Source organism: Mesoplodon mirus, assembly GCF_964341445.2.
Source record: "Mesoplodon mirus genome assembly, chromosome: 4".
Taxonomy (NCBI): domain Eukaryota; kingdom Metazoa; phylum Chordata; class Mammalia; order Artiodactyla; family Ziphiidae; genus Mesoplodon; species Mesoplodon mirus.
In genome coordinates, this window is record NC_138979.1 from 36116425 (window position 1) to 36142859 (window position 26435).

At 38.8% G+C, this 26435-nt stretch overlaps 1 protein-coding gene and 1 pseudogene across 2 annotated transcripts in view; one reads left to right on the plus strand and one right to left on the minus strand.

The window, feature by feature from the left end:
* The window catches only part of BTBD1 (BTB domain containing 1), a 46489-nt gene that overhangs the window by 16737 nt on the left and 3317 nt on the right, over positions 1-26435 (plus strand). The window contains exons 4-6 of the mRNA XM_082616843.1: positions 6249-6446; positions 16840-17032; positions 23855-23942. Coding sequence (XP_082472969.1) covers positions 6249-6446; positions 16840-17032; positions 23855-23942 — 479 coding nt within the window. The remainder of the gene's footprint in view (positions 1-6248; positions 6447-16839; positions 17033-23854; positions 23943-26435) is intronic.
* On the minus strand, positions 1885-4107 carry LOC309803263 (heterogeneous nuclear ribonucleoprotein A1-like; annotated as a pseudogene). The gene has a single exon. The product of its transcript is annotated as a heterogeneous nuclear ribonucleoprotein A1-like (transcript).

Sequence of the window (26435 nt, forward strand, 5' to 3'; positions counted from 1 at the left end):
TAAAAACCTAGAAGTTATTCTTGATTACTCTCTTTCTTTCATACCCCACGTGCAGTTTATCAGCACATGCTCTCTGCTCTCCACTCAAAATGTATCCTGGGGGAATTTCCTGGCAGTCCAGTTGTTAGGACTTGGTGCTTCCACTGCCAGGGCCCAGGTTCAATCCCTGGTCGGGGAACTAAGATCCTGCAAGCAGCACAGCACAGCCAAAAAAAACCACCAAAGGTATCCTGAATCTGACCATTTCTTACCATATCCATTGCTCCCACCTAGTCAAAGCCACTGTTCTTTCACCTGGATAACCTCTGTGGTCTCCTGTTGTCTCCCTGCTTCCACTCACCCTTGCTTTCATACTGTCCATTCTCTACACAGCAGCAGATCGTATCACATCCTTGCTTCCAGTGTCTTCCCACTGCAGTTAGAATAAAATTCTAACTCCTTACAAAACTTACAAGATCCTATGTGATCAAGCCTTATATTAGTCAGGGTAGGCTAGGCTTGGCTGTGGTAACAAATAGACCCCAGAATGCAAGCTCAACACATTTGCACAAATAAACCCCCAAAATGCACACTGCTCCAACACAATAGAAAATTTTTTCACACTCACGCAGCAGTCCAGTGTTCCCGGCCAGTGAGTGGCTCTCTTCCATCTTCTGGCTCTGCCATTTCCTACAGCCTGCTTATTATCTGTATCTTGCTAGCAGTTCGGAAAACGCCTGGGCAAGGAAAATACCCACATCTTAAAAGCTTTGACCTTGAAATGGCACCCTCATTTTGCCTCTTATTTCATTGGACAGAATTCAGTCACCAGATGCCACCTAACTTAAGGGGAGGCTAGAGGGTGCAGACTACTCACATCCCAGGAAGAAGAGAAAACAGAATGTTTGTGAAGAGCTGGCAGTAACTACCTGCCTCCTTTCGTATCTGACCTTGTCTCCTACCATTCTGCTTCTCATTCACTATGTTCCATATCCACTGGCCACAGTTATTTCAGTGTTTTTGAGCCTTTGTATTTTCTATTCCTTCTGATTGGAATCCTTTTCCCTGTGAATCTTTGTATGGCTACCTCCTTTTAATCATTCAGATCTCAGGTTAAACAAGACCTGAGATGGGCCATCTCACGCCTACGTAAAGTACCACATTCCCCTAAACAATCCCTGTTCTGTTACTCTGATTTATTTTTCTCATAATATGTATCACTCTCTGAAAATCTTATCTTGGTCTTTGTCTGAATATGTATATATTGGTTGTCTACCTCCTCCTTCTAGATTGTACACTCCTTAAAGGCAGAGACTTGGTCTTGTTTACCACTGTATCTCCAGCACTGAAAGTAGTAGAACATAGTATGTGTTCAGTTAATATTTGTTGACCAACTGGGCTGACTGGCTATGTCTAGAATGTTGCCTTTCCTTCCCACCTTGGCTAGTTCTCACTCAGTCTTAATGTCTTGGCTCAAATTATAACTCTTTCTTAAGAACTGCTACCCTCCCCTCTTCCCTGAAATTTGATATATTCCTGTTTTGATAACATCCCTTTCTTAGTTTGCCTGTCTGCTGCCCATTACCTTGGGAAGGATTTGTGCTCTTCTTGCATTATCCTGAAGGGCAGGGACTAGATTTGGTCCCCCCCCCAGCACCTGCACGTTGTGTGCTATTGAATTTTTGTTGAGTTACTGGATGTTTGAGAGCCCTAAACACTGCCCACGTTGGTAATGAAACATTGCTTAATCCTAGTTTCCTTCCCTTTAAGGAGCTATCAAGTGCTCCACTTCAGTCTGCTGTCATTTGAAATAATACTGCCTGCATCTGGGTGACTCTCTCTGAGAAGTTGTTTTGTAAATAGCTCCTCCATTAGGCATGCCACTGGATCCTGGGAATCTTTTTTTTGAGGGTATTAAATTGTTTATTTATTACACATGATAATGGATGATACACAAGCTTCATTCCCATCTATATCTGGTACCATAATCCAATTTAGATATATTGCATAGGATGTGCCAACAATCATATATTAATAATCAAAAAACTCCATGACTTTGCTTGGGTGACCCTTTTCACGGTGAACTCCAGGTCACAACGCAGTAACTGTCAGTTCAACTACACCAAGGTTTCGGAAGACAATAGCTTCTCCACCAGAGCAGGTTGTAAATAAATTTTGAATGGAACCTGGCATCACCCTGAAGGAATACTAACTTCACACTGTTGGGGTAGTTTACCAAAATGGCTTCAGAGTAGACTAACTTTACACAGCACATTTTAAAAAAAGACACATTTATTCAGCGTCATGATCAGACTATTACATTTAGCAATCAACAGCATGGGTGCAAAAAAAAAAATCTACATGAAAACCCTTTGTTGGAATGCTTTACACTTTCCACAGAACAGAAACTAAAATAACCTGTTATACAATTAGTCACAAATACAGGCCTTGAGTTTTTTTGCCCATACACATGAGTATTGTCTAAAACATGTCTTCTTTGTAGCAGCTAGGCCCTGCCACCACTGTGCTTGGCTGAGTTCACAAATCTGTTGTAACCTGTAGCTTCCCTGCCACTTCTCTGGCTCTCCTCTCCTGCTGAGCTTTGTTTCCTGGCAGTAATTACAACCTCCTGCCACTGCCATAGCTACTGCTGCTGCTGGAACCACCATAGCCACCTTGGTTTCGGGGTTTGGCAAAGTATTGGCCTCCACCACCATAGGGGCCAGAACTTCTGCCTCCAAAGTTTCCTCCTTTCATGGGTCCAAATTTGAAGATTGATTGTTGTAACTGCCAAAATCATTGTAGCTTCCACCACCTCCAAAATTGCTTCCATCATTACCAAATCCATTATAGCCGTCCCCACTGCCACCACCACCACAGCTGCCACCAAAGCCAGCTCGACCACTGAAGTTTCCTCCACGACCAAAGCTGTCATTCCCACCAAAACCCCCTCCACTACCACCACCAAAGTTTCCAGAACCACTTCAACTTCTTTGGTTGGATGAGGCACTAGCCGTCTCTTGCTTAGATAGGGCTTTCCTTACTTCACAGTTGTGGCCATTCACATTGTGGTATTTCTGAGTGACAGTCTTGTCTGTGGAGTCATGGTCATCAAAGGTTATGAAAGCAAAGCCTCTCTTTTTGCCACTGCCTTGATCAGTCATGATTTCAATCACTTCAATTTTCCCATACTGTTCAAAATAATTTCTTAGATGATGTTCTTCAGTGTCTTCTTTAATGCCACCAACAAAAATCTTTCTCACCTGGTTAAGTGGGCACCAGGTCTTTGAGAATCTTCTCTTGAGATGGCCCTCTTTGGTTCCACAACTCTTCCATCCGCCTGTGTGGCCTTGCATTCATGGCCGCATCCACCTCCTCCACAGTGGCATACATGACAAACCCGAAGCCTCTGGAGCACTTGGTTCTTGGATCCCTTATTACCACACAGTCTGTGAGTGCTCCCCGCTGCTCACAGTGACTCCTCAGGCTCTCATCGGTTGTTTCAAAGCTCAAACCTCCGATGAAGAGCTTCCGCAGCTGTTCAGGCTCTTTGGGTGACTGACTTAGACATGACGGCAGTGGAGGGTGGGGAGACGTCAACGATGCTTACTCGGCGGCGTTCACGGGCAGAAAGGAGTAATCTACTGAATGTATCTCCCTGGGAATCTTGAAGTAGGTACCTTGCACGGGATGAAAACCCTATAAACATTTGTTGATTTGATTTGCAGTGTTTGTATTAAAACCCAGTATTGTATGATGTTTACAAATATAATCCTGTGTGTTTTTATGATCTTTATTAGGCTCTCAGCTGTCATTTCTTATTATAACACATCTATCAATAGAGGACCTATGTGTTTTCACCTCATAGTCTAGTTTGTCACAAATGTACTTGTTAAAAATTGGGAATGAAAGAATTCTAGGATCTGAAAGAAAGACCTGGCTTCAGGAGCTTTTTTTTCATAGCTATTTTAGATTCTGGGGATGCTTTTTCTCCTCTGGCATTTGAATATGTGCTCCAGAGGGATATGCTTACCTTTTTCCAAGTAGAGAGATACTGTTTCTCTCTTGTAGGTTTTTGCCAAAGGAAGAAGATAATATGTCACATTGATAGAACAGAATTAATTTACATTATGCCAGGGGCAGTATAATGTGCTTGTTTTTTAGCCTTTAAGTTTCTATGTTTATCTTTACTGAAGTTTTTAGCATACAAGGTAGAGAAATGTAGGTTCAAAGTTGTCTGTTTTTCTATTGAATGATTAAATATTATGGTCATGGTATATTTCTAATCCTACAAGTATTGAGGTATGTTGACTTACATTCATTTATCTTTGAAAAGGTTTCCTGGGACCTTAGTTTATACTCATCTGCTCAGCTACAGGAGAAGGAAAAAGCTTGATTTTTTAAAAAAAAATTATGTTTAACCTCTTCATTTTTAACATATTGTTGGGCCCCTTCTATCTTCTGGGGACTGTGATATCTTTGCTGTAATGATACCTATGTTTGTTATTAAACAAATATTTGGTTCTGGTATGAATGTGTAGACCATTGCATAGTAGAATTTTGTTTTTAATAAATTTTTCTTAGGTGTGTGTTTCTGGGCAATTTAATTATATTTTAATGTTTTCATTGATTTCTGGTCTACTGTAGTTTAAAAATAACTCAACCTATTTTAATTTTGCCTATGATAAGAGGGAAAAGGATTCTGAGTGAGGGCCTGAGTTACGGTCACGACATTTATACTTGGATGTCACATAGGGCTTTCAAACTTAATATGTCCAAAATTAAGCTTCAGATCTCCCCTCTCACCACCCCCACCCTGCTTCCACGTCGTAGTCTTTCTCATCTCAGTTGATGCCACTGTCATCCCTCCATTGCTTAGACTATACACCTGGGAATTATCCTTTACTCATGCTCTCTATCACTCCCTATATCCAATCTGTTAGGAAATCTCCAGTCTCCTTTCAGAGTATACCCTGAATCTGATCATTTTTCACCACTTCCGCCTGGTCCAGGCCACCATCACCTCTGACCTGGATCAGCGCAAGAGCCTCCTAATTGATCTTGTTTCCACTCTTGCCTCCGTTACTGTCTCTTCTCATCATGGCTGCCAGGGTGGTCGTTTTAGAACATAAAATGTCACAGCTCGGGCTTCCCTGGTGGCGCAGTGGTTGAGAGTCCGCCTGCCGATGCAAGGGACGTGGGTTCGTGCCCTGGTCCGGGAAGATCCCACATGCTGTGGAGCGGCTGAGCCCGTGAGCCATGGCCGCTGAGCCTGCGCGTCGAGCCTGTGCTCCGCAACGGGAGAGGCCACAGCGGTGAGAGGCCCGCGTACCGAAAAAAAAAAAAAAAAAAAAAGTCACAGCTCAAAACCCTCCAGGGGTTCCCTTTTTCACTCAAAGTAAAAGCTGAATGATCCACAGGGTGCTGCATGATTGCTCCCCGCTTCCCACCATGTTTCTGGCCTCGTCACCTACTAATTTTCCCTCTTGCTCACTCCTCCAGCCACACTGACCTCCTGGCTGTTCCTCAGATATGCCAGGCACACTCTCATGAGAGAGCCTTCGCACTGGCCAGTCCTGGAGTGCTCTTTCTCTCGAGGTGTGTTTGGCCTACTGACCCCACCCCCCTCGACCTCCTTCAGGTCTTAACTCAAGTGAGGCCTATCCAAACTATCCTATTTTAAGCTGCATTTCTGATTCCCCTTACCCTGCTATCTTTTCCTACATTTATTATGTAACACAGTATAATTTACTTATGTTTATTGAATCTGTTTCCCCCATTAGAATGTAAGCTCCATGAAGGCAAGGAATTTTTAACTTTTTGTTTAATGGTGTATCCTCAGTGTCTAGAATAGTGCCTGGCACATTGTGAGTGGTTAATAAGAAATATTTGCTGAATGAATGAATGAATTGTAATCTGTAGACTTTATGAATTTGTTCATTACTGATTGGGAGCCTTTTTCTCTGACTTATTATTCTTGTTCTGAATATTTGAGTTTGCTTGCTGAATGGCATGAATATATAAGGAGATACTGTATCTAAGCTTCCATCTATGGTAAGTAATAAGTTGAATGTTAACCTTATAGTAATTTTTTAAAGAAAACTTTGCTGTTTAATTCTTTTAATTCTTTAATATTTTTAAGTGTAGAGTATAGTTTTAAGTATCCTGTTTTTATTGAGATTTGAAAATTTTATATAAGCATGTTTGTCAGTATTTTGTTAAACAACAAAATATTACTAATTTGACATATTTTTGTATTTTACCTGTAGACACACTCTGTGCAGTTCTAGAAAGAGACACTCTTAGTATTAGAGAAAGTCGACTTTTTGGAGCTGTTGTACGGTGGGCAGAAGCGGAATGTCAAAGACAACAATTGCCTGTGACTTTTGGAAACAAACAGAAAGTTCTAGGGAAAGCACTGTCCTTGATCCGGTTCCCGCTGATGACCATTGAGGAGTTTGCAGCCGGTAAGGCTGTAACTTGTCCAAAATCTACTTGAAACTATTTTAATGGGCAGTCAGTCTCCCTGTGCGAGAGAGGAAGAGAAGCTGTTTATGTATGTGCATTTGTGTGTATAATTTCATTCAGTTCTCCTAATAGCCCTTCAGGACAATATTGTAGGTTATATATTTATGTATTTAAAACTTATATGTATTTTATATCTTTTAAAATATTTTGTATATTATAAATATATAAAAATTATATGGTATTTTATAGGTTTAAGAACTGAACCTGAGAGAGGTTAAGTGCCTTACCTAAAGTTACAGTGACAGATCTTTCTGACTCTTAGGGTTGATGCTTCTTAGTTCTATGACCAGTTCTTGTTTCCCATATCGACATTGAGTATCATCTGCTTTTAAGTCATGGCCAGATTGATTTAAAAGAAAAAAAAAATCTCACAATGGTTTAAAATTATATTCCTTATGTTTATTGGCCATTTGTATTTTTTCTTTTTTTTGAATTTTTAAATTTAATTTTATTTATTTTTTTATACAGCAGGTTCTTATTAGTCATCCATTTTATACACGTCAGTGTATACATGTCAATCCCAATCGCCCAGTTCACCCCACCACCACCCCAATTCCCCCGCCACTTCCTCCCCTTGGTGTCCATACGTTTGTTCTCTACATCTGTGTCTCTATTTCTGCCCTGCAAATTGGTTCATCTGTACCATTTTTCTGGGTTCCACATATATGTGTTAATACACGATATTTTTTTTCTCTTTCTGACTTCACTCTGTATGGCAGTCTCTAGATGCATCCACGTCTCAACAAATGACCCAATTTCGTTTCTTTTATGGCTGAGTAATATTCCATTGTATATATGCACCACATCTTCTTTATCCATTCATCTGTCGAGGGGCACTTAGGTTGCTTCCATGTCCTGGCTATTGTAAATAGTGCTGCAGTGAACATTGGGGTGCATGTGTCTTTTTGAATTATGGTTTTCTCTGGGTATTCGTTCATGACTTTTATTCTTTTGGGGTATTCACATTTTTCTTTTTGATTTATTATATATATTCCAGTATTCTCACCAGTTGTTTTTGTTTTTGCTGGTCAGAATCAATGTTTATTTTCTCTTTTTGTAAACTTTTTAAATTAAAATATAACATGTACGTAATAGAGTGAACAAATAGAGTGAACACACCTGTTTAACCACACATATCAATTTACAGTACATTACCATACCCCACCAGTCTCCATCATGCCCCTCCTAGTCCTTAATCTCCCTTCCAAAGGTGACTGCTTTCTGGCTTCTGTAAATGAGTTTTGTCTGTTTCTAAACTTTGGAAGTCATACATTCAGCATGTGTTCTTTTGTGTGTGGCTTCTTTCTCTTAACATTATGTCTGTTAGATTCATCTGTGTGGTTGTGTGTGGCAGTAGCTCATTCTTTTTCATTGGTGTGTAATCTCTTGAATGGATGTGCCATGATTTCTTTATCCATTTTACTGCTGTTGGACATGTGGGTTGTTTGTCTGGGGCCATTAAGAACATTCTTACACCTCTCACTTGGTGTACATATGTGAACATTTCTGTTGAGCAGGTGGCAGTGCAATTGCAAAGTCATAGAGTATACATATTTCAGCGTTGGTAGATCCTACCAAATAGTTGCCCAGCGTAGTTGTAATAGTTCACACTCAACTGCCAAACTAAGAGAGTTAAGAGTTCATTCCAGGGGCTTCCCTGGTGGCACAGTGGTTGAGAGTCCGCCTGCCGATGCAGAGGACACGGGTTCGTGCCCTAGTCCGGGAAGATCCCACATGCCACGGAGCAGCTGTCCCGTGAGTCATGGCCGCTGAGCCTGCGCGTCTGGAGCCTGTGCTCCGCAACGGGAGAGGCCACAGCAGTGAGACGCCCGCGTACCGCAAAAAAAAAAGAGTTCATTCCAGTTGCCTCACATCCTCTCCATTATATGTATATAATCTGACAAAAGACTTGTATCCAGAATATATTATAGATACATATAATGTATATACTTATAGCTAATATCCCAGTCTGTGGATTGTCTTTTCATTACCTTAATGCTGTCTTTTGATAAATAGAAGGTCTTAATTTTAATGAATTAACTTATCAGTCTTCCTTTAAGGTGAAGGCTTTTTATGTCTTAAGAAATTTTGCCTGCCTCAGGGTCATGAAGATATTCTCTTAGGTTTTCTTCTAGGAACTTTATTGTTTTACATTTAACTTTTTGGTCTGTAATCCAGTTGGGTTTTTATTTTTTGTGGTGTTTTTTTCACACGTGTATGGTGTGAGGTTCAGGTCAAGATTCATTTTTTTTCCCCACGTGAATATGTATTAAAAACTATCCTTGCCTCCATACACAGCAGTGCTAACTTCGTTGTAAATCAGGTGACTGTATATGAATGAATCTACTTTGGAATGTTTAGTCTGCTTTACTGTTAAATTGTGCATCCTTGAACCAATTCTGTGGGGTTTTCATTTCTGTAGTTTTAAACTGAATCTTGAAATCTGGTGGTGAAAATCCTCTAGCTTTGTTCTTCTGGATTACCTTGGCTATTCTTGGTCTTTTGTGTTGGTAGTTTCATATACCTAAATGTTTTAATCAGCTTGTCAGTTTCCACCAAAAAAAGTCATGGGATTCTGATTGGAATTGCATTGAATCCATAATTGGTGTGGAGATAATTGACATTTTTATAATATTGAGTCTTCCAATCAATGAACATTGATTTAAGTCTTTTTAAAATTTCTCTTAGTAATACTTTGAGTTTTCTGGTAGAGGTCTTGCATATTTTTTGGTAGGTTTATTCCTTATGTATTTTACTTCTTAAATGTTATTGCAATGATTAGGTTTTTAATTTCCATGTCCTAACTGATTGATTGCCAGTATATAGAAATACAGTTGATTTTTCCTGTATTGACCTTGTATCTAGTGATCTTGCTAAATTTATAAATTCTAATAATTATTTGTAGATCATTGTGCATAGTCTACATGTACAATCATGTGATCTGCAAACAATAATAATTCTATTTCTTCCTTTCTAATCCTTAGACATTTCTTTTTCTTGCCTTATTGTATATGACCTAGGACCTTGAGTGTATTAAGTATGGATAGTGAACATCCTTGCATTATTCTAGTCTTAGGCAGAAAGCTTTCAGTATTTCCCCACAGAGTATGCTTGCTGTAAATTTTTTGTAGATACTCTTTATTGGATTAAGGCAGTTTCCTTCTATTACTAGTCTTCTAAGAGTTTTGTCATGAATTTTACCAAATGTTTCTCTTCTTTTGAGATAATGATACAGTTTTCCCCTTTGTTCTCTTAGTATAGCTTAATATAGCATTGATTGATTTTCCAAGTTAAAACTTTGGATTCCTTACATAAACCAGACTTGGTTGTCATGCATTATTCTTTTTATATATTACTAGATCCAATTTGCCATATTTAAAAAATACTTTTAGGACTACTTCATGAGAGAAATTAGGCTATAATTTTTCCTTTCTTGTAATGAAATTGTCAGATTTTGATTATCAAGGTTATGCTGGTCTCATACAAAAGTTAGGAATATTTCTTTTTTCTGTATTCAAGAGTTTATGTAAAATTAATGCTATTTTTCCTTAAATGCTTAGGGGAATTCACCAGTGAAGCTGTCTGGATCTAGTGTTTTCTTTGTGGAAGGTTTTTAATTAGAGATTCAATTTCTTGAGTAGAGTAGGACTTTTCAGATTTTCTCTTTCTTTTTGTAACAGTTTCATCTAGACCTTTAATTTGTTAACATGAATTTCATAACATCCTTTTATTACCTCTATGTTTGTGAAATCTAAATTATGTCCCCTATTTCATTTCTGATATTGGTATCTTGTGCCTTTAATCAGCCTTGCCTAGGAGTTTATGCATTTTATTAATTTTTTCCCAAGAACTAACTTCTGGCTTTATTAATTTTCTCTATTGTGTATGTGTTTTCCATTTCATTGACTTCTGCTTTTTTCTTTATTATTTCCTTCCTTTAATTTTAATTTGTTGGGGGTTATTTACTTAGTCATTATGACTTTTTGAGATAAATACTCAAAACAGTGACTTTCAACTTTATTTTTTTGTGTGTATACATTTAAGTCTATAGTTTTCCCTCTAAGCATCCTTTTTTTCCCCACAAGTTTTGATATGTTGTATTTTCATTGTCATTCAATAAAAAATATTTTCTAATTTTCATGGTAATTTTTTTCTTGACCCATGGGCTATTAAGTATATAGCTTAATTTTCAAATATTTGAGAATTTTTCTCCCTAGGTTTAAGACAGAAATTTCTGTTTAACTCTTTAGTCTCTTAGCAGCGCCTTTCTGCCTGTTTTTTTGGTCTCATAGTTTTCTCTTGCTTGTGCATAGCTTAGGAATTGACAAGTACTTTTGTAAATTTTATTTTTGGCGGTGTTGGGCCTCTGTTGGGTCTTTGTTGCTGTGCGCAGGCTTTTCTCTGGTTGCAGCCAGCGGGGGCTACTCTTCATCGCGGTGCAAGGGCTTCTCATTGTGGTGGCTTCTCTTGTTGCGGAGCACAGGCTCCAGGCGCACGGGCTTCAGTAGTTGCAGCACAAGGGCTCAGTAGTTGTGGCACACGGGCTTAGTTGCTCCACGGCATGTAGGATCTTACCGGACCAGGGATCGAACCTGTGTCCCCTGTATTGGCAGGCGGATTCTTAACCACTGCGCCACCAGGGAAGCCCAGGAGTTAACAAATACTTCAAGGAGAAATTATGCACAAAATGTTGTTCTTGTTTGTCTATTAAGTATTCTCTTCCGGATCATTGTCTGGCTGCCTTGGTAGCTTTGAATTACAGTTTTTGTCTCTTCAGTCAGTTGAGGACTACCACAATTTCTAGGTTGCCAGTTTCTCTGTGGCATTTATGCCCTGTGAAGCAAATCAGCAAATATCCCAAGGGGAAAAGTGGTGACAGATACAGGGCTTCATCTCAATATATTTCCCTTCTCAAGCACTGACTGCCTCAGTTGTTCTCTGTTAACATGAAATAGCTATTTTATGTACTGTTTCATGTACAGTTGTTCTCTGACTTAGGCTCTTCCATCTTACAGACTTCTTAATATTTTTATGTAGTCAAATAATGTTTCTTTTTTTGCTGTTATGTACTTTTCTGTTATGAATATTATTTCTGTATTATATTTTTCAAAAATGTTTTAGGGAGAGCTCCCTTTATGTTCTCTGTTTTGCTGTTGAGTGTGTGTGTGTGTGTTTTCTGTCTAGAGATTAGGAAATAATAAATTCTGCATTTACTTTTTCCCCTCTAATTTCCTTAATTAATTTCATAATAAAACGATATTTATTGACCTTCCCTATTTAAGATAAGAATGTTAGCATGATGTTCCATCCTTTCAACCTTTCCAGCCCACTTTATGGTAACTGATTATACACCCACATAACATACTACAAAAACACAACTGTATTAGACTTAATTATAGGTTGTATTGGATTTAGTGTTTATCACCAGTTCTTTTATGATACACCTTCTTGAATTCTTTATTTTGATTCACTCATTTGTTGAGTTTATTCTTGATTACTTTCTTTAAATAGGTATATGGTATATATGGTATATATCTGAGAAGGTTTTTCATGATCTGAAGACTTCTTTTTTCAACTAAGGAAATTTTATAATACAGGCATACCTTGGCGATATTGTGTGTTCCAGACCACAACAATAAATTGAATATCGCAATAAAGAGAGCCATACAAATTTTTTGGTTTCCCAATGCATATAAAAGTTATGTTTACACTATATTATAGTCTGTTAAGTGCAATAGCATTATGTCTAAAAAAACCAAAGTACATACCTTAATTAAAAAAGACTGTATTGCTAAAGAATGCTAACTAACATCTGAGCCTTCAGCGAGTCCTAATCTTTTTGCTGGTGGAGGGTCTTGCCTCGATGTTGACGGCTGCTGACTGGTCAGGGTGGTGGTTGCTGAAGGTTAATGTGGCTGTGGCAACTTCTTTCTTTTTTTTATTTTCATTTTTTAAAAATTTTTGGCTGCGTTGGGTCTTCACTGCTGTGCGCAGGCTTTCTCTAGTTGTGGTGAGCGGGAGCTACTCTTTGTTGCGGTGCACAGGCTTCTCATTGCAGTGGCTTCTCTTGTTGCGGAGCATGGGCTCTAGGCACACAGGCTTCAGTAGTTGTGGCACACAGGCTCAGTAGTTGCGGCACGTGGGCTTCAGTAGTTTTGGCGCACAGGCTTAGTTGCTCCGCAGCATGTGGGATCTTCCCGGACCAGGGCTCAAACCCGTGTCCCCTGCATTGGTAGGCAGATTCTTAACCACTGCGTCACCAGGGAAGTCCTGTGGCAATTTCTTAAAATAAGATAATAATGAAGTTCGCCACAGTGATTGAATCTTTCAGGAAACATTTCTCTGTAGCAGGCAATGCTGTTTGATGGCATTTTACCCACAGTAAAATTTCTTTCAAAATTGGAGTTAGTCCTCTTTCACCCTGCCACTGCTTTATCAGTTAAGTTTATGTGATATTGTAAATCCTTTGTTGTCATGTCAACAGTCTTCACAGCATCTTCAACAGGAGGAGATTCTGTCTCAAGAAACCCCTTTCTTTGCTCATCTGTAGAAGCAACTCCTCACCTGTTCAAGTTTTATCATGAGGTTGCAGCAATTCCGTCACATCTTCAGGCTCCACTTCTAATTCTGGTTCTCTTGCTGTTTCCACCACATCTGCAGTTACTTCCTCCACTGAAGTCTTTGAACCCCTCAAAGTCAAGCATGAAGGTTACAGTTTACTTCCTCCAAACTCTCTTTAATATTGATATTTTGAACTTGTTCCATGAATCATGGATGTTCTTAATGGCATCTACAATGGTGACTCCTTTCCAGGTTTTCAGTTTACTTTGCCCAGATGCATCAGAGGAATCACTACTGTCTATGGTAGCTATAGCCTTACAAAATGTTCTTCTTAAGTAATAAGGCTTGAAAGTCTAAATTACTCTTTGATCCATGGGCTATGGAATGGATGTTCTGTTAGCAGTCATGAGAACAACTGTACATCTTCATGAGTGCTCTTGGATGACCAGGTACGTTGTCAAGGAACAATATTTTGCAAGGAATCTTTTTTTCTGAGCAGTTGGTCTCAACAGTGGGCTTAAAAATTCAGTATACCACGTTGTCAGCAAATGTGCTGTCATCCAGGCTTTTTTGTTCCATTTATAACACAGAGTAGATTTAGCATAATTCTAAAGGGCCCTAGGATTTTCAGAATGGTGAATGAGCATTGGCTTCAACTTAAAGTCACCAGCTACATTAGCCCCTAACAAGAGTGTCAGGCTGTCCTTTGAAGCTTTAAAGCCGGGCATTGACTTCTCCTCTCTAACTATCAAAGTCTTAGATGGCATCTTCTTCCACTAGAAGGCTATTTGTCTACACTTGTCTACATTGAATTATCTGTTGTTTCGTGTAGCCACCTTCATTAATTATCTTAGCTAGATCTTCTGGATAACCTGCTGCAGCTTCTACATCAGCACTTGTTGCTTCACCTTGCCCTTTTATGTCACAGAGGTAGCTTCTTTCCTTAAACCTCCTGAACCCCCTTCTGCTAGCTTCAGACTTTTCTTCTGTAGCCTCCTCATCTCTTTCAGCCTTCATAGAATTGAAGAGAGTTAGGGCCTTGCCCTGGATTAGTCTGTGTCTTAAGGGAATGTTGTGGCTGGTTTGATCTTCTATCCAAACCACTCAGACTTTCTCCATATCAGCATTAAGGCTGTTTCGCTTTCTTATTATTTGTGTGTTCACTGGAGTAGCACTTTTAATTTCCTTCAGGAACTCTTCCTTTGCATTCACAACTTGGCTACTCTTTGGTGTAAGAGACCTAGCTTTTGACATGCCTTCTTACTGAGCATAATCATTTCTGCTTTTGATTTAAAGGGAGAGATGTTTGACTGTTCTTTCACTTGAACACTTAAGAGGCCACTATAGGGCTGTTGTTTTAATTTTTTTTAGTAAATTTATTTATTTTTGGCTGCATTGGGTCTTCGTTGCTGCGCGCGGGCTTTCTGTAGTTGTGGCGAGCAGGGGCTACTCTTTGTTGCGCTGCACAGGCTTCTCATTGTGGTGGCTTCTCTTGTTGAGAAGCACGGGCTCTAGGCATGCGGGCTTCAGTAGTTGTGGCACGCGGGCTCAGTAGTTGTAGCTTGCGGGCTCTAGAGTGCAGGCTCAGTAGTTGCTGACGGGCTTAGTTGCTCCATGGTATGTGGTATGTGGGATCTTCCCGGACCAGGGCTCAAACCTGTGTCCCCTGCATTGGCAGGCAGATTCTTAACCACTGTGCCAGCAGGGAAGCCCAACTATAGGGTTGTTAATTGGCCTAATTTCAATACTGCTGTGTCTCAGGAGGAGACAGAGAGAGATGGGGAACGGCTGATCAGTGGAGCAGTCAGAACACACACATTGACAGATACCTGTATAATTTAATTGTTCGCTGTCTTATGGGTGTGGTTCGTAACATCAGAGGTCACTGATCACAGATCATCATAACAAGTATAGTAATAATGAAGAAGTTTAAACTATTGAAAGAATTACCAAAATGTGACACAGAGACACAAAGTGAGCGAATGCAGTTGAAAAATGACAGCAACAGACTTGTTGATGCAGGGTTGCCACAAACCTTCAATTTATAAAAAATGTATCTGCGAAGCATAATAAAGCGAGGTATACCTGTAGTCTTGAATTATTGCATCATCCTATTTCTTACTGTTAGTTCTTCAGGAACACTAGTTACCTGTATGTTGGTCTCTGCTTTTTATTTTATTTATTTATTTTTTGTTTTTTAATTAATTAATTAATTAATTAATTTTGGCTGTGTTGGGTCTTCGTTGCTGCACGCGGGCTTTCTCTAGTTGCAGTGAGCGGGGGCTACTCTTCATTGTGGTGCATGGGCTTCTCATTGCAGTGTCTTCTCTCATTGTGGAGCACGGGTTCTAGGCTCGTGGGCTTCAGTAGTTGTGGCTCGCGGGCTCAGTAGTTGTGGCTCACGGGCTTAGTTGCTCCACGGCATGTGGGATCTTCCTGGGCCAGGGATCGAACCCGTGTCCCCTGCATTGGCAGGCGGATTCTCAACCACTGCACCACCGGGGAAGCCCGGTCTCTGCTTTTTATCATCCATTTTAATCACCTTAAACATTTTAATTCTTTTGTCTTACTTGTCATTCTGAGAAAGATACATGAGTTTTCACCCCCATCTCTCTTCTGATCTTATGCAGTTCCAGTTAGCTTCTTTTCTTTTCTTTTTTTCTCTAAAATGCATGTTTTAAGTTTGTAATTGTACTTTTTCTTCTTTACAATCTTCACTTATCCAGAGATTGCAAATCAACCACGGGGCCAGGTCTGGCAGGTTGATATATTTTGTGTGTGATATTCTAAAAATTTATTTTAAAAATTAGGGCATTTTACGTTAAAATCTGACTTATAGTTTCTTAAACCAAATTTCTAGTGTTTTGTAGTCTCTTATTTAGATTGTTTTTACTAGCCTTGGAAGGAATCTCCTGGCATATTTTATGAGGAATAACATTTATTCCTGGTTAAATTTAAGCTGTTTGGAATTTTCTCTTCCCAGAAACAGTGAATGAGAAAACTATAGCATGTGATATGCTGCTTCCACAGCTCTTCCAATCTTAGCTCCTGACCTCTGCTAATTTCAAAATTCCACAATGAAAGCACTGTGCCATCTATTTCTACCTCTAAATATTCCATTGTTTGATTACAGCCTCAGACAGATGGGGAATGGAGAGGTAACGATAGCTCTGGCTGCCACTGTAAGCACTTCTCCAACTCTCCTCTTTCTGGGAAACAGAACACTCAGGACGAATGGATAGAAAAATCCAGGGATCTTTCTGTGATCTCAGGATTTCATCTAAGCTTTGATTTATTAATGATTTTAACACTTACATATTAGGTTAACCTCGGGTGAATTTAGTAAAACTTTAAAATTAAATATATGCTAAAATTAGGGGTTTCCCTGGTGGCGCAGTGGTTGAGAGTCCGCCTGCCGATGCAGGGGACACGGGTTCGTGCCCTGGTCCGGGAAGATCCCACATGCCATGGAGCGGCTGGGCCCGTGAGCCACGGCTGCTGAGCCTGCGTGTCCAGAGCCTGTGCTCCACAACGGGAGAGGCCACAACAGTGAGAGGCCCACGTACCCACCCCAAAAAAAAAAAAAAATATATATATATATATATATATATATATATATATATATGCTAAAATTATATATACCGAGATTTTTCTACCTCATTGTTACTTTACATCTTTCACATTTGAGTTCACATTATTATGGGGAGAATTACAAAGTTAGGAATTGCAGTGAAGTTACTTTTATTGAGGTTTATGTTTTTATTTCTACAGGTCCTGCTCAGTCTGGAATTCTGTCAGATCGTGAAGTGGTAAACCTCTTTCTTCATTTTACTGTCAATCCTAAGCCCCGAGTTGAATACATTGATCGACCAAGATGCTGCCTCAGAGGAAAGGAATGCTGCATCAATAGATTCCAGCAAGTAGAGAGCCGGTGGGGTTACAGTGGAACAAGTGATCGAATCAGGTATCTGCATATTGTAGATTTGGGGGTGGGGCGGGGCGGGGCAGCGGCTCGCATTTGGCTTTTATGTTCATATTGTGGGAGATAATTAACCACATTTTATTTTATACTTTGTTTAATACATTTCTAACTTGATACAACAGTCACGAAGTCAGTGAGGCTTACTGGTCTCTCCACTGAATTATGAGTGAGGGAATCTTTTAGGAAACAAGTAGAGTAAGAAAGGATTGACTTGGGCCTTCTATTTTGTGAGTTTTGTTTGGATTGCCACTGCTGGTGAGCTGAAGTCTAGACCTTAATTGATCAAACATTATTTTTACAGCCTTAGGGCTATAATTTAATACATTTAATCTTACTTGGTTTAGTGTGAGATTTTTATTTGCATAGATGTTGCATGGAAAATATCTCAGTATACATTTGTAACAACTTCGGGAAAATTTTTTTTTAATTTTAAAAGATGCATGCATATAATCCTTTTGGAATTTATATTTGCTTTACCGTGTTTCTTTAGGTTAAATGACAAAATAGAATATTTACCTGTTTTCATAAAACATGCCTTTTGAATTCTCATTTATTTAATATTAATAGCACTTTGGTATAAAACTAGAAACTAACAAGAAGTTTGTTTAAAACTAGAACTCCAAGAGGAAGAGGACTCTTACAAATAGTGGGTTAAAATGGAAATAAAAATGCATTTGTAGACTAGTGGTAATTCACAATGAGAATACTATATGTGAGAACTTAGGGGATGAGGCCAAAGTGTCACACAGAGAATTAGCAATATTTAACTACTTTTATTAAATAAATTAGAGTAGAAATAAATGATTTCAGCATTAACCCAAGAAGCTAGAAAATGAATAGCAAAAGAACCATATGAAAAGAGAAAGGGAATAGGTAAATGTAGAAATTAATGAATTAAAAATAGTAGAATTGTTAAATATAAGCTGGTTCCTGAAAAAGACCAATAAAATAAGCAAACCTCGGGCAAAGGTAATAAAACATACTTAAATCTACAAATAATAATGGGAATATAATAATATACTGAGGAAATTTTTATTTTAATTCTGGGTTTACTCTGTGCTAATAAATTGAACATCTTGATGGAATGGATCATTTTATAGGCAAATATAAATTATCAAAATTGACTGAAGAAGAAAGCCTGAATAGACCAATTACCATGGAAGAAATTAAAAGTTATCAAAGAACTGTCCCTTCACAAGGTGGTTTTGACAGGTGAGTTTTATCAAACATTCAGGGAACAGGTTGTTTTGTTGAACATTAAAAGAAGAAAATACAGGGGCTTCCCTGGTGGCACAGTGGTTGAGAGTCCGCCTGCCGATGGAAGGGACACGGGTTCATGCCCCGGTCTGGAAAGATCCCACATGCCGCGGAGCGGCTGGGCCCATGAGCCATGGCCGCTGAGCCTGCGCGTCCGGAGCCTGTGCTCCGCAACGGGAGAGGCCACAACAGTGAGAGGCCTGCGTACTGCAAAAATAAATAAATAAATAAATTTAAGGGGAAAAAAAAAGAAGAAGAAAATACTTTTTGGTTAATTATTAATTATTGAAAGAAGCATATTCCTTATACAGGAATCTGACAAGGCAAAAAATTTTCTAGGTCAATCTCACTTATATAGAAAAGAAATAAAATAGCATATTGAATCTAGCAGTACCTTAAAAGAATAATACTATAACAGCAAATAGATGTAAATCAACTATAGTCCAATTAAAAAGTGATAAATCAGGGTCGGAAAAATACATCCATTGGAGATAAATATGCAAGATCCATGTTCTGACATCTTAAGTTTGGTTCTAAAGCTATAAAGTTACAGAAATTGAAGAGTTTATCACACGAAAAGTACACATATTGCTCAGGAGAAGGGTGGCTATTTCAGATACAGAGACTTAAGTTTCTCCTGTGGTTTCTTAGAAAGGGGACACTGAGCAGTGCAATGAACATCATTTAAAATAACATCCATCCAACTGAGTTTTGTAAGGCTATTCCTAATAACGTCCATCAATGCAAAAGGAGTGCAAAAAAAAAAAAAAGGCAGATAAGAGTTTGGAGATTGAAAGAATGGCGCAGGGCTTCCCTGGTGGCACAGTGGTTGAGAGTCCGCCTGCCGATGCAGGGGACGCGGGTTCGTGCCCCGGTCCGGGAGGATCCCACATGCCGCGGAGCGGCTGGGCCCGTGAGCCATGGCCGCTGGGCCTGTGCGTCCGGAGCCTGTGCTCCACAACGGGGAGAGGCCACAGCAGTGAGAGGCCTGCGTACCGCCAAAAAAAAAAAAAAAAAAAAAAAGAAAGGCGCAAAACTAGGAAATATATTACTGTAATTCACCACGGTAGCAGATCAAAGAAAAAAAATTTACTTTGATAGATGTCAAAAAGACTTTTGATAAAATTTTACCCTCGATCCAGATATAACCATTAATAGGCTAGATCTAGAAGAATACTTCTTTAACATGATAGACTATTGAAACCTCAAGATAAGGATGCCTGGTAACCTTGCTGTTTTTCAGTAGTGTTCTTAAAACTCTGATTGATGTAGGTATAAAGATAAAGAAATATAGGTAATTAATACAACGTTGTAAATCAACTACACTTCAATATAAACAAACAAGAAATATTGGGAGAGGAAGAGGTGTTTTTCATTTTTTGCAGATAACGTCTATATTAGTAGTTCTTCACTCCATCAGACCTAGTTCTCCCTTTTTTGAATAAATATTTTGTATTCCCCCTTTATTAACCTGAAATGAAATTCATAGATAATGTGTTTCATTTTTTTTAATGATATAATGGCCTAGTTGTAATGTAAAGGACAGTAAATGTAACTGATAGTAAAATCAAATGTGTACTTCAATATGTAGACACTTGGGCAGCACCGGAAGACAAACAAGCAATCAGAGGTAGTACCTGTATGCACCAGCACACTGAGACAGCTGTAGGTGCAGGGAACAGGTGTATTATACTCATGTCCCAAATACCATGAGCAGCACTGCTGCCAATTTTGTCATTTTCTTTAAAAGTTTCAACTAAAGCAAACTACGGTCCATCTTGTTTATCCAGTTTCCATATTTGAGAACTCATCTACTCGCTAGAATTTATTTGTAACCCCCAAATCAATACCAGCAGCGCTTTCTTAGTCATTCACAGGAAAGATTTTAGTTGCCTGGGAGCATGCTCCTGTGTGAGATCAAACAAGGAGGATGCTCTACCTTCTTATTTCAGCGCTCATACAGAGATGGAGATGGTAGGGGGCAGTGCAGTGCAGGACACTACAGCTCTGTGGCCATTGGACAGTTTGAATCCCAGCTCTGGCATCTGTTAGTGGGGTGGCCTCAGGCAAGTCACTTAACACTCCTTAATTCCATTTCTCTTTCGTGAAACACAGAAAATGGAATATACTAGAATGAGTCGTTCTTAGGATTTAAGATTATAATCCACGTGAGTGTGTGTGTGTGTGTGTGTGTGTGTGCGTGTGCACATTCCCCCTAAGAGCAGTGGCTTAGTATTTGCTAATTCTGTGTTTGCGCCAACTATAAAATATACCTACCACAAATAGTGAGAAATGACTGTATGTTTCCTCGATTTGTATAGTAGTCACCTCTTGTAAAAGTGAATATTAAAATTGCTGTAAAAATCTTGGTTTATTAATAAAAAGGAATTAAGTTCAAGTCTCATAGTTAAAAACAAGTTTTTCATCTATATGAATTCTGACAGGACACTTGAAAGTTGGTTGGGATTCTTTGTTTTGGGAGACTTTCCTAAGTATTGCAGTAAATCTGGTGTCCCTGGCTCCCTGTCAGTGGTGCTTCATATCCTTTGTGAAAACAGAGCCTGCCTCCTTGGGCACAGAACTCCTTTTGAGAACAACTAGTCCACCCAGACTGCCTCAGGATCAGTAAAAATCTATTAGAACCAATAAATAAAGAGTAGTGGCAACTTATAAAACGTATGTGCAAAAACCAGTGATGTTCCTGTGTCATTAAAATTCATTTACAGAGATGGGTGGTGTTGATGGTTAACAACAGTGTGAATTACTTAATGCCACTGAATGGTGCACTTTAAAATGCTTAAGATGGTACATTTTGTTATATATTTTGCCACAATAAAAAAATTTTAGAGCATTCCCTGGCGGTCCAGTGGTTAGGACTTGGTGCTTTCAGGGTGGTGGCCCGGGTTCAATGCCTGGTCAGGGAACTAAGATCCTGCAAGCCATGCGATGCAGCAAAAAAAAAAAAAAAAAAAAAAAAATTAATGTTTGAATTTTCAGTTAAAATGGTGAGTAAAAACAGACCCCACTTGCAATAGTAACAAATAACATAAAGTAGCAGGGGTAAATCCTATAGGAAATGTACAGTATGGTATCTTTATAAAGAATTGGAGAACTTCGACTGGAATCAGACAGTGTCTTTCCAAACTAACCTTTCTGAGTTAGGCAGTTCCTTGTAGAAGTCACATGTTTTTGGTAGGGAGGAGTGGGTTGGCAAAATTATTCTAAAATTAATCTGCAAAAAGTAAAGGTATCTTTTTTAAAAGAGTGGTATTAATCAAATATGAAAAATATTGTAAAGCTGTAAGAGAATGTTGTACGGAACATACTACAGAGTTCAGAAACCAACCTAATGTAAATGAACATTTAGAATGTGAGGAAGGATTAACCACTGGGAAAATAAAGTTAGATCTTTACTGATGCCATCTTCCAATATTTGTATAAATTAAAATTTTAACGTTAAAAGGAAACCGTGAAGGTGCCGGAACAGAATGTTTATTTATTATGAGGATGAGATAGGCCTCTCTGAACTTGGCATAGATCATAATTTGACTACAAATAATTCAAAATGTTACATCCAAAACCACCATAAAGTTAAAAGGTAAATGACAAATAGGAAAGTTTTTGTAATGGATGTTACTGACAAAGCATATAATAACTATATATAACATGGTCTTTCGAATCCACATGAAAAGGACACTTATCAGCAGAGAAAAATGGGAAAAGAACATGAGTGGGTTTTTCATTAAAGAGAAAATCAAGTAGATAGTAAGCATATGAGCAAATGTGTTAACTCAGTAATCAAATATAAATAGAATTTGTCAATCATCAGTTTCTCAACAGCAAAAAGAAATGAAGATACTTGTGGTTGTTGAGAGTGAGATAGAAATGATCTTCATTCCTTGTTGGGTGTAAAGTTTTATAATCTTCCCAGAAAGCAATTTGATAAAGTTCATCTAACGCCTTAAGAATATGCCTTTCATTTTCCCCAGAAAATCTACTTCCAGGAATTTATTCTAGGAAATAATGAAGGCACTGTGAAATGATTTAGCTATAAGATTGTTCATCATGGCATTGTTATATAATAACAAAAGCTGCAAATAACCTAGATTATTTAACAAGTAGGAATTGTTTAAATATAATGAATCAGTAGTTTTTTACCTTTTACATGAAGTTACAAAAATATATATATTCTGACATGGTTTTTAAAATAATACATATATGTTCATAGAAAAAAGTCTGTTTTTCTATTGTTTAAAAACAGAACTAAAAGTTTGAAAAGGAAGTGCACCAAATTGAAAATGAAGTTATCTCTAGATGGTAGATTTAGAGATGCTTTAAATTTTTCCTCTTGTTTGCTTAGCTGCATTTTCTAACTTTTTTTAAACAGAGAATATATTGCTTTTTTATAATAAAAAATTATAAATAATATATTTTTAAAAATTTAAGGTGATCCTCATACTGGGAGTTTAACATAGTGATTAAGAGTGTGACCTTTTGATCCATGCAGACCTGAGGTTGTGTCCCAGCTCTGCTACACATTTTGATCCAGGCAAGTTAATTTCTCTAAATCTCAGTTTTTTCAGCTATAAAAACAGGATGATAAAAATCATACTGTGTTACTTAGTTTATAGAGCTGTTATGATGACTAAAGGAAATAATTCATGTAAGGAACTGAAGCTCGGTGCCTGGCACAGGAAGTGCTCATAAAGTGGCAATGGTATGGTAGGAATAATAATAAAGCTTGTTACTTCAGTTCTTAAAGTATGAAATGTTGAGGATAACTGCTTTATATTATAGATTATCTCTTATTATACAGTCATTTAGTGCCATTTGTGCTTGATGCTAGTTTTTATACATTTATAAAATGGAGTAAGGTGGGTCTGTTTCTTAACTATGGTGTCTAAACTGGATCTGCTAATTGTTCTAGTGTGAAATCTCATTCTGATCCACCTGTGTAACTTAGGTCCTGTCCCCAGACCTCCACCACCAATTCCGTTACAGCAGCCTGCTTCCTTCACAACTCTTATCACAATTTATAATTAATGATTTATCCCTTTGTTTACTTATTTATTATCAGTGTCCTCCATTAGGCCATAAGTGCAGTAGGGGCAGAGACTGTCTTGTTGACCATTATTTCCCCAGTGCCAGGCCCAGTAAGTATTCATTGAGCTGAAGAATTGTCAGAGTTTCGGACGCTGCACATCAGGTCTGATGGCTGACACATCTCTGTTCATGAAGGAGATGTGCAGACAGATTTGGACTAAAATTATCATCACAACAAAAGTGGGTATTTAGGTTAAATAAATTGCTTGGCTCAAAAATGTACAGTACAGAAAACAGATTCTACTTAAGTTCCCAATAAGTTACTCTAGCAAGAGTTTTTTGGTAAGCAAATGACATTTCCAAGGATGTTTAATTTTTGATAGTTTTCTTTATTATGAGCAAATTTAGATGTTCTGAGTAACACTTTAAAAATGTATAAGCCTTTGGAGTATGAATGCTTACTGAATTATGTATGTTATTTTATATTTGGCCTCATTCTCTCAGGTTCACAGTTAATAGAAGAATCTCTATAGTCGGATTTGGTTTATATGGATCTATTCATGGTCCCACGGATTATCAAGTGAATATACAGGTACACTTTTTTTTGCCCACTGTATACCATCTGAAATATATAACAAGTGTCATTTTACGATAAGATATTGTTTCGGCAAAATCCAAATTTCAGTATAATTATCCCAGGCATCAGAAAGCCTATTAGTATTTTAAGCCTAGAGGGTTCCATTTTACAATTGATCTAAAAAGTGTAGTTTCAGAAAATTGAGGTCCTGGGGTCCTTAACAGAAGCATTAACATACAAGGAGCTCTCCTTTGTCCAGGAAACCCTTCTGTTAGTTCTTCCTGCTGTGCACTGACTGTCTCAAAACACCCACCTGCTTTTTTCATGGTACTTTGAACTCTAGGGCTTGAGACTGTCTAATTTCCTATAACTACTGGTAACACCTCTGATTTCTGATTGTCTGACCATACCCTGCCCCATTCTTAGGTCTGCTCCACCTCAGTTCTTTCAGATATAACACAATTACTTAATCTTGAAGAAAGTGAAGCACCTCTCTCCTTCCCTTCCAGTCAACCAATGTTCTCCACACTTTTGATTGCACATCCCAGTTAGTGAAATTATTTTTGAAACACATCTACATTGTACTTTTATTTACTATACACATATACCTATGCAATACTATACTTATTTTATATTATACATAAATTAAAACACAAAAAATAGAAGTGAAAAAAGGAAGTGAACAATGTTTCAGACTTCTTTCAGCTGAAAAAACTGCCCTCTCTAAAATATTAATTAATATACTTTTTTTTTTTTTTTTTTGGCTGTACACGGGCCTCTCACTGTTGTGGCCTCTCCCGTTGCAGAGCACAGGCTCCAGACGCGCAGGCTCAGTGGCCATGGCTCACGGGCCCAGCCGCTCCGCGGCATGTGGGATCCTCCCGGACCAGGGTACGAACCCATGTCCTCTGCATCGGCAGGTGGACTCTCAACCACTGCACCACCAGGGAAGCCCTAATATACTATTTTTAATAGTAAAAACATTGGTGAACTTTGTGATCAAAATGCATCATTGACTTTCAAGATACACAACAATTCAAAGATCTGGTCTGGTCCGGGGACTTACCTGGTGGCACAGTGGTTAAGAATCTGCCTGCCAGTTCAGGGAACACGGGTTCGAGCCCTGGTCCAGGAAGATCCCACATGCCGCAGAGCAACTAAGCCCGTGCGCCACAACTACTGAGCCTGCATGCCACAACTACTGAAGCCCTCGTGCATAGAGCCCGTGTTCCGCAACAAAGACAAGCCACCGCAATGAGCAGCCGGCATACTGCAATGAAGAGTAGCCCCCGCTCGGCACAACTAGAGAAAGCCCGTGTGCAGCAAGGAGGACCCTACACAGACAAAAATAAACAAAGATCTGGTCTGATGACAGCCAAAAAAGATACTTTACTACCTCACAAAGACACCTTGTTCCAAATGGAAGAATTGCTTTATTAGCTGTGCTAATGAAATCATGCTTATTTTTAAATTCAATCCACTAACGTTTATAGTGAAATTCAGCTATAAATTAAATCATTCATGTCAATTCGTTGCTCTTATAAACCAAAGCCACTGAAATTGTTTATTTGAAAGATTTTAAAGGTTAGGAAATTTTTTTTCTATAATTTTTAATGCCAGAAAAACACAGCAGACCTCTCAGGGGTATAAAAGATTTTCCTGATCGCTCCCCGTTTTACTTTATATATTAAGATCCTATCCATAGGATCCATAAGCCCCCTTAAGCAGGCCGTATAATGTGCAGGCCTGGGAAGGAGTGAGGGCCCCACAGTCATTCTCTTCAATTGTGGAACCCCTGTCTTCCTTCAGTGCCCCTCACATATTACATGAGACACCAGATTCCTTGTGTACAGTCTGAGGGAGGGCATCGGGGTTATAGGTATATTAAAATGATAAAATATAAAATGAAGAGAAGTAGGACTTCTCTTTATTTTCTTCCGCCCAGTGGCTTGTCCCATGCACCCTCTAGATAACACTACCAGATAAACTGCCTGGGTTTGAATCTCAGCTCTACCATCTCAAGGGTGTGACTGGGGGCAAATCAAGTAACCTCTCTGAGCCCCAGTGTCCTTGTTTACTTTGACAGTAGTGGTACCTCCTTTATGGTTTTGTGAGCAGCGGTTGAGATGACGCATGTAAAGTGTTTGGAACGTAGTCTGTTGCTGTCGTCGTTGCTGTAGTTTTATAATTTGAGTCTCACAGTAGCCTTAGGAAGAAGGCAAACAAGTTTTTTTCCCAAATTAAAAGATAAAACTGAGGCTTGGAGAAGTGGTTTACTCTAGATTACACTGCCACAACGAAATCCTATGTCTTACTACTTTTTCCAGGGCACCATCATGTCTTTTTTTTTTAAATTGAACTGTGTGATATACTGTAGTCCCTCAGTATCTGCAGGGGATTGGTTCTAGGACCCCCTGTGGTTACCAAAATCCACGGATGCTCAAAGCCCCTTATATAAAATGACGTAGTACAGTCAGTCCTCCACATCCACAGGTTCTGCATCCGCGT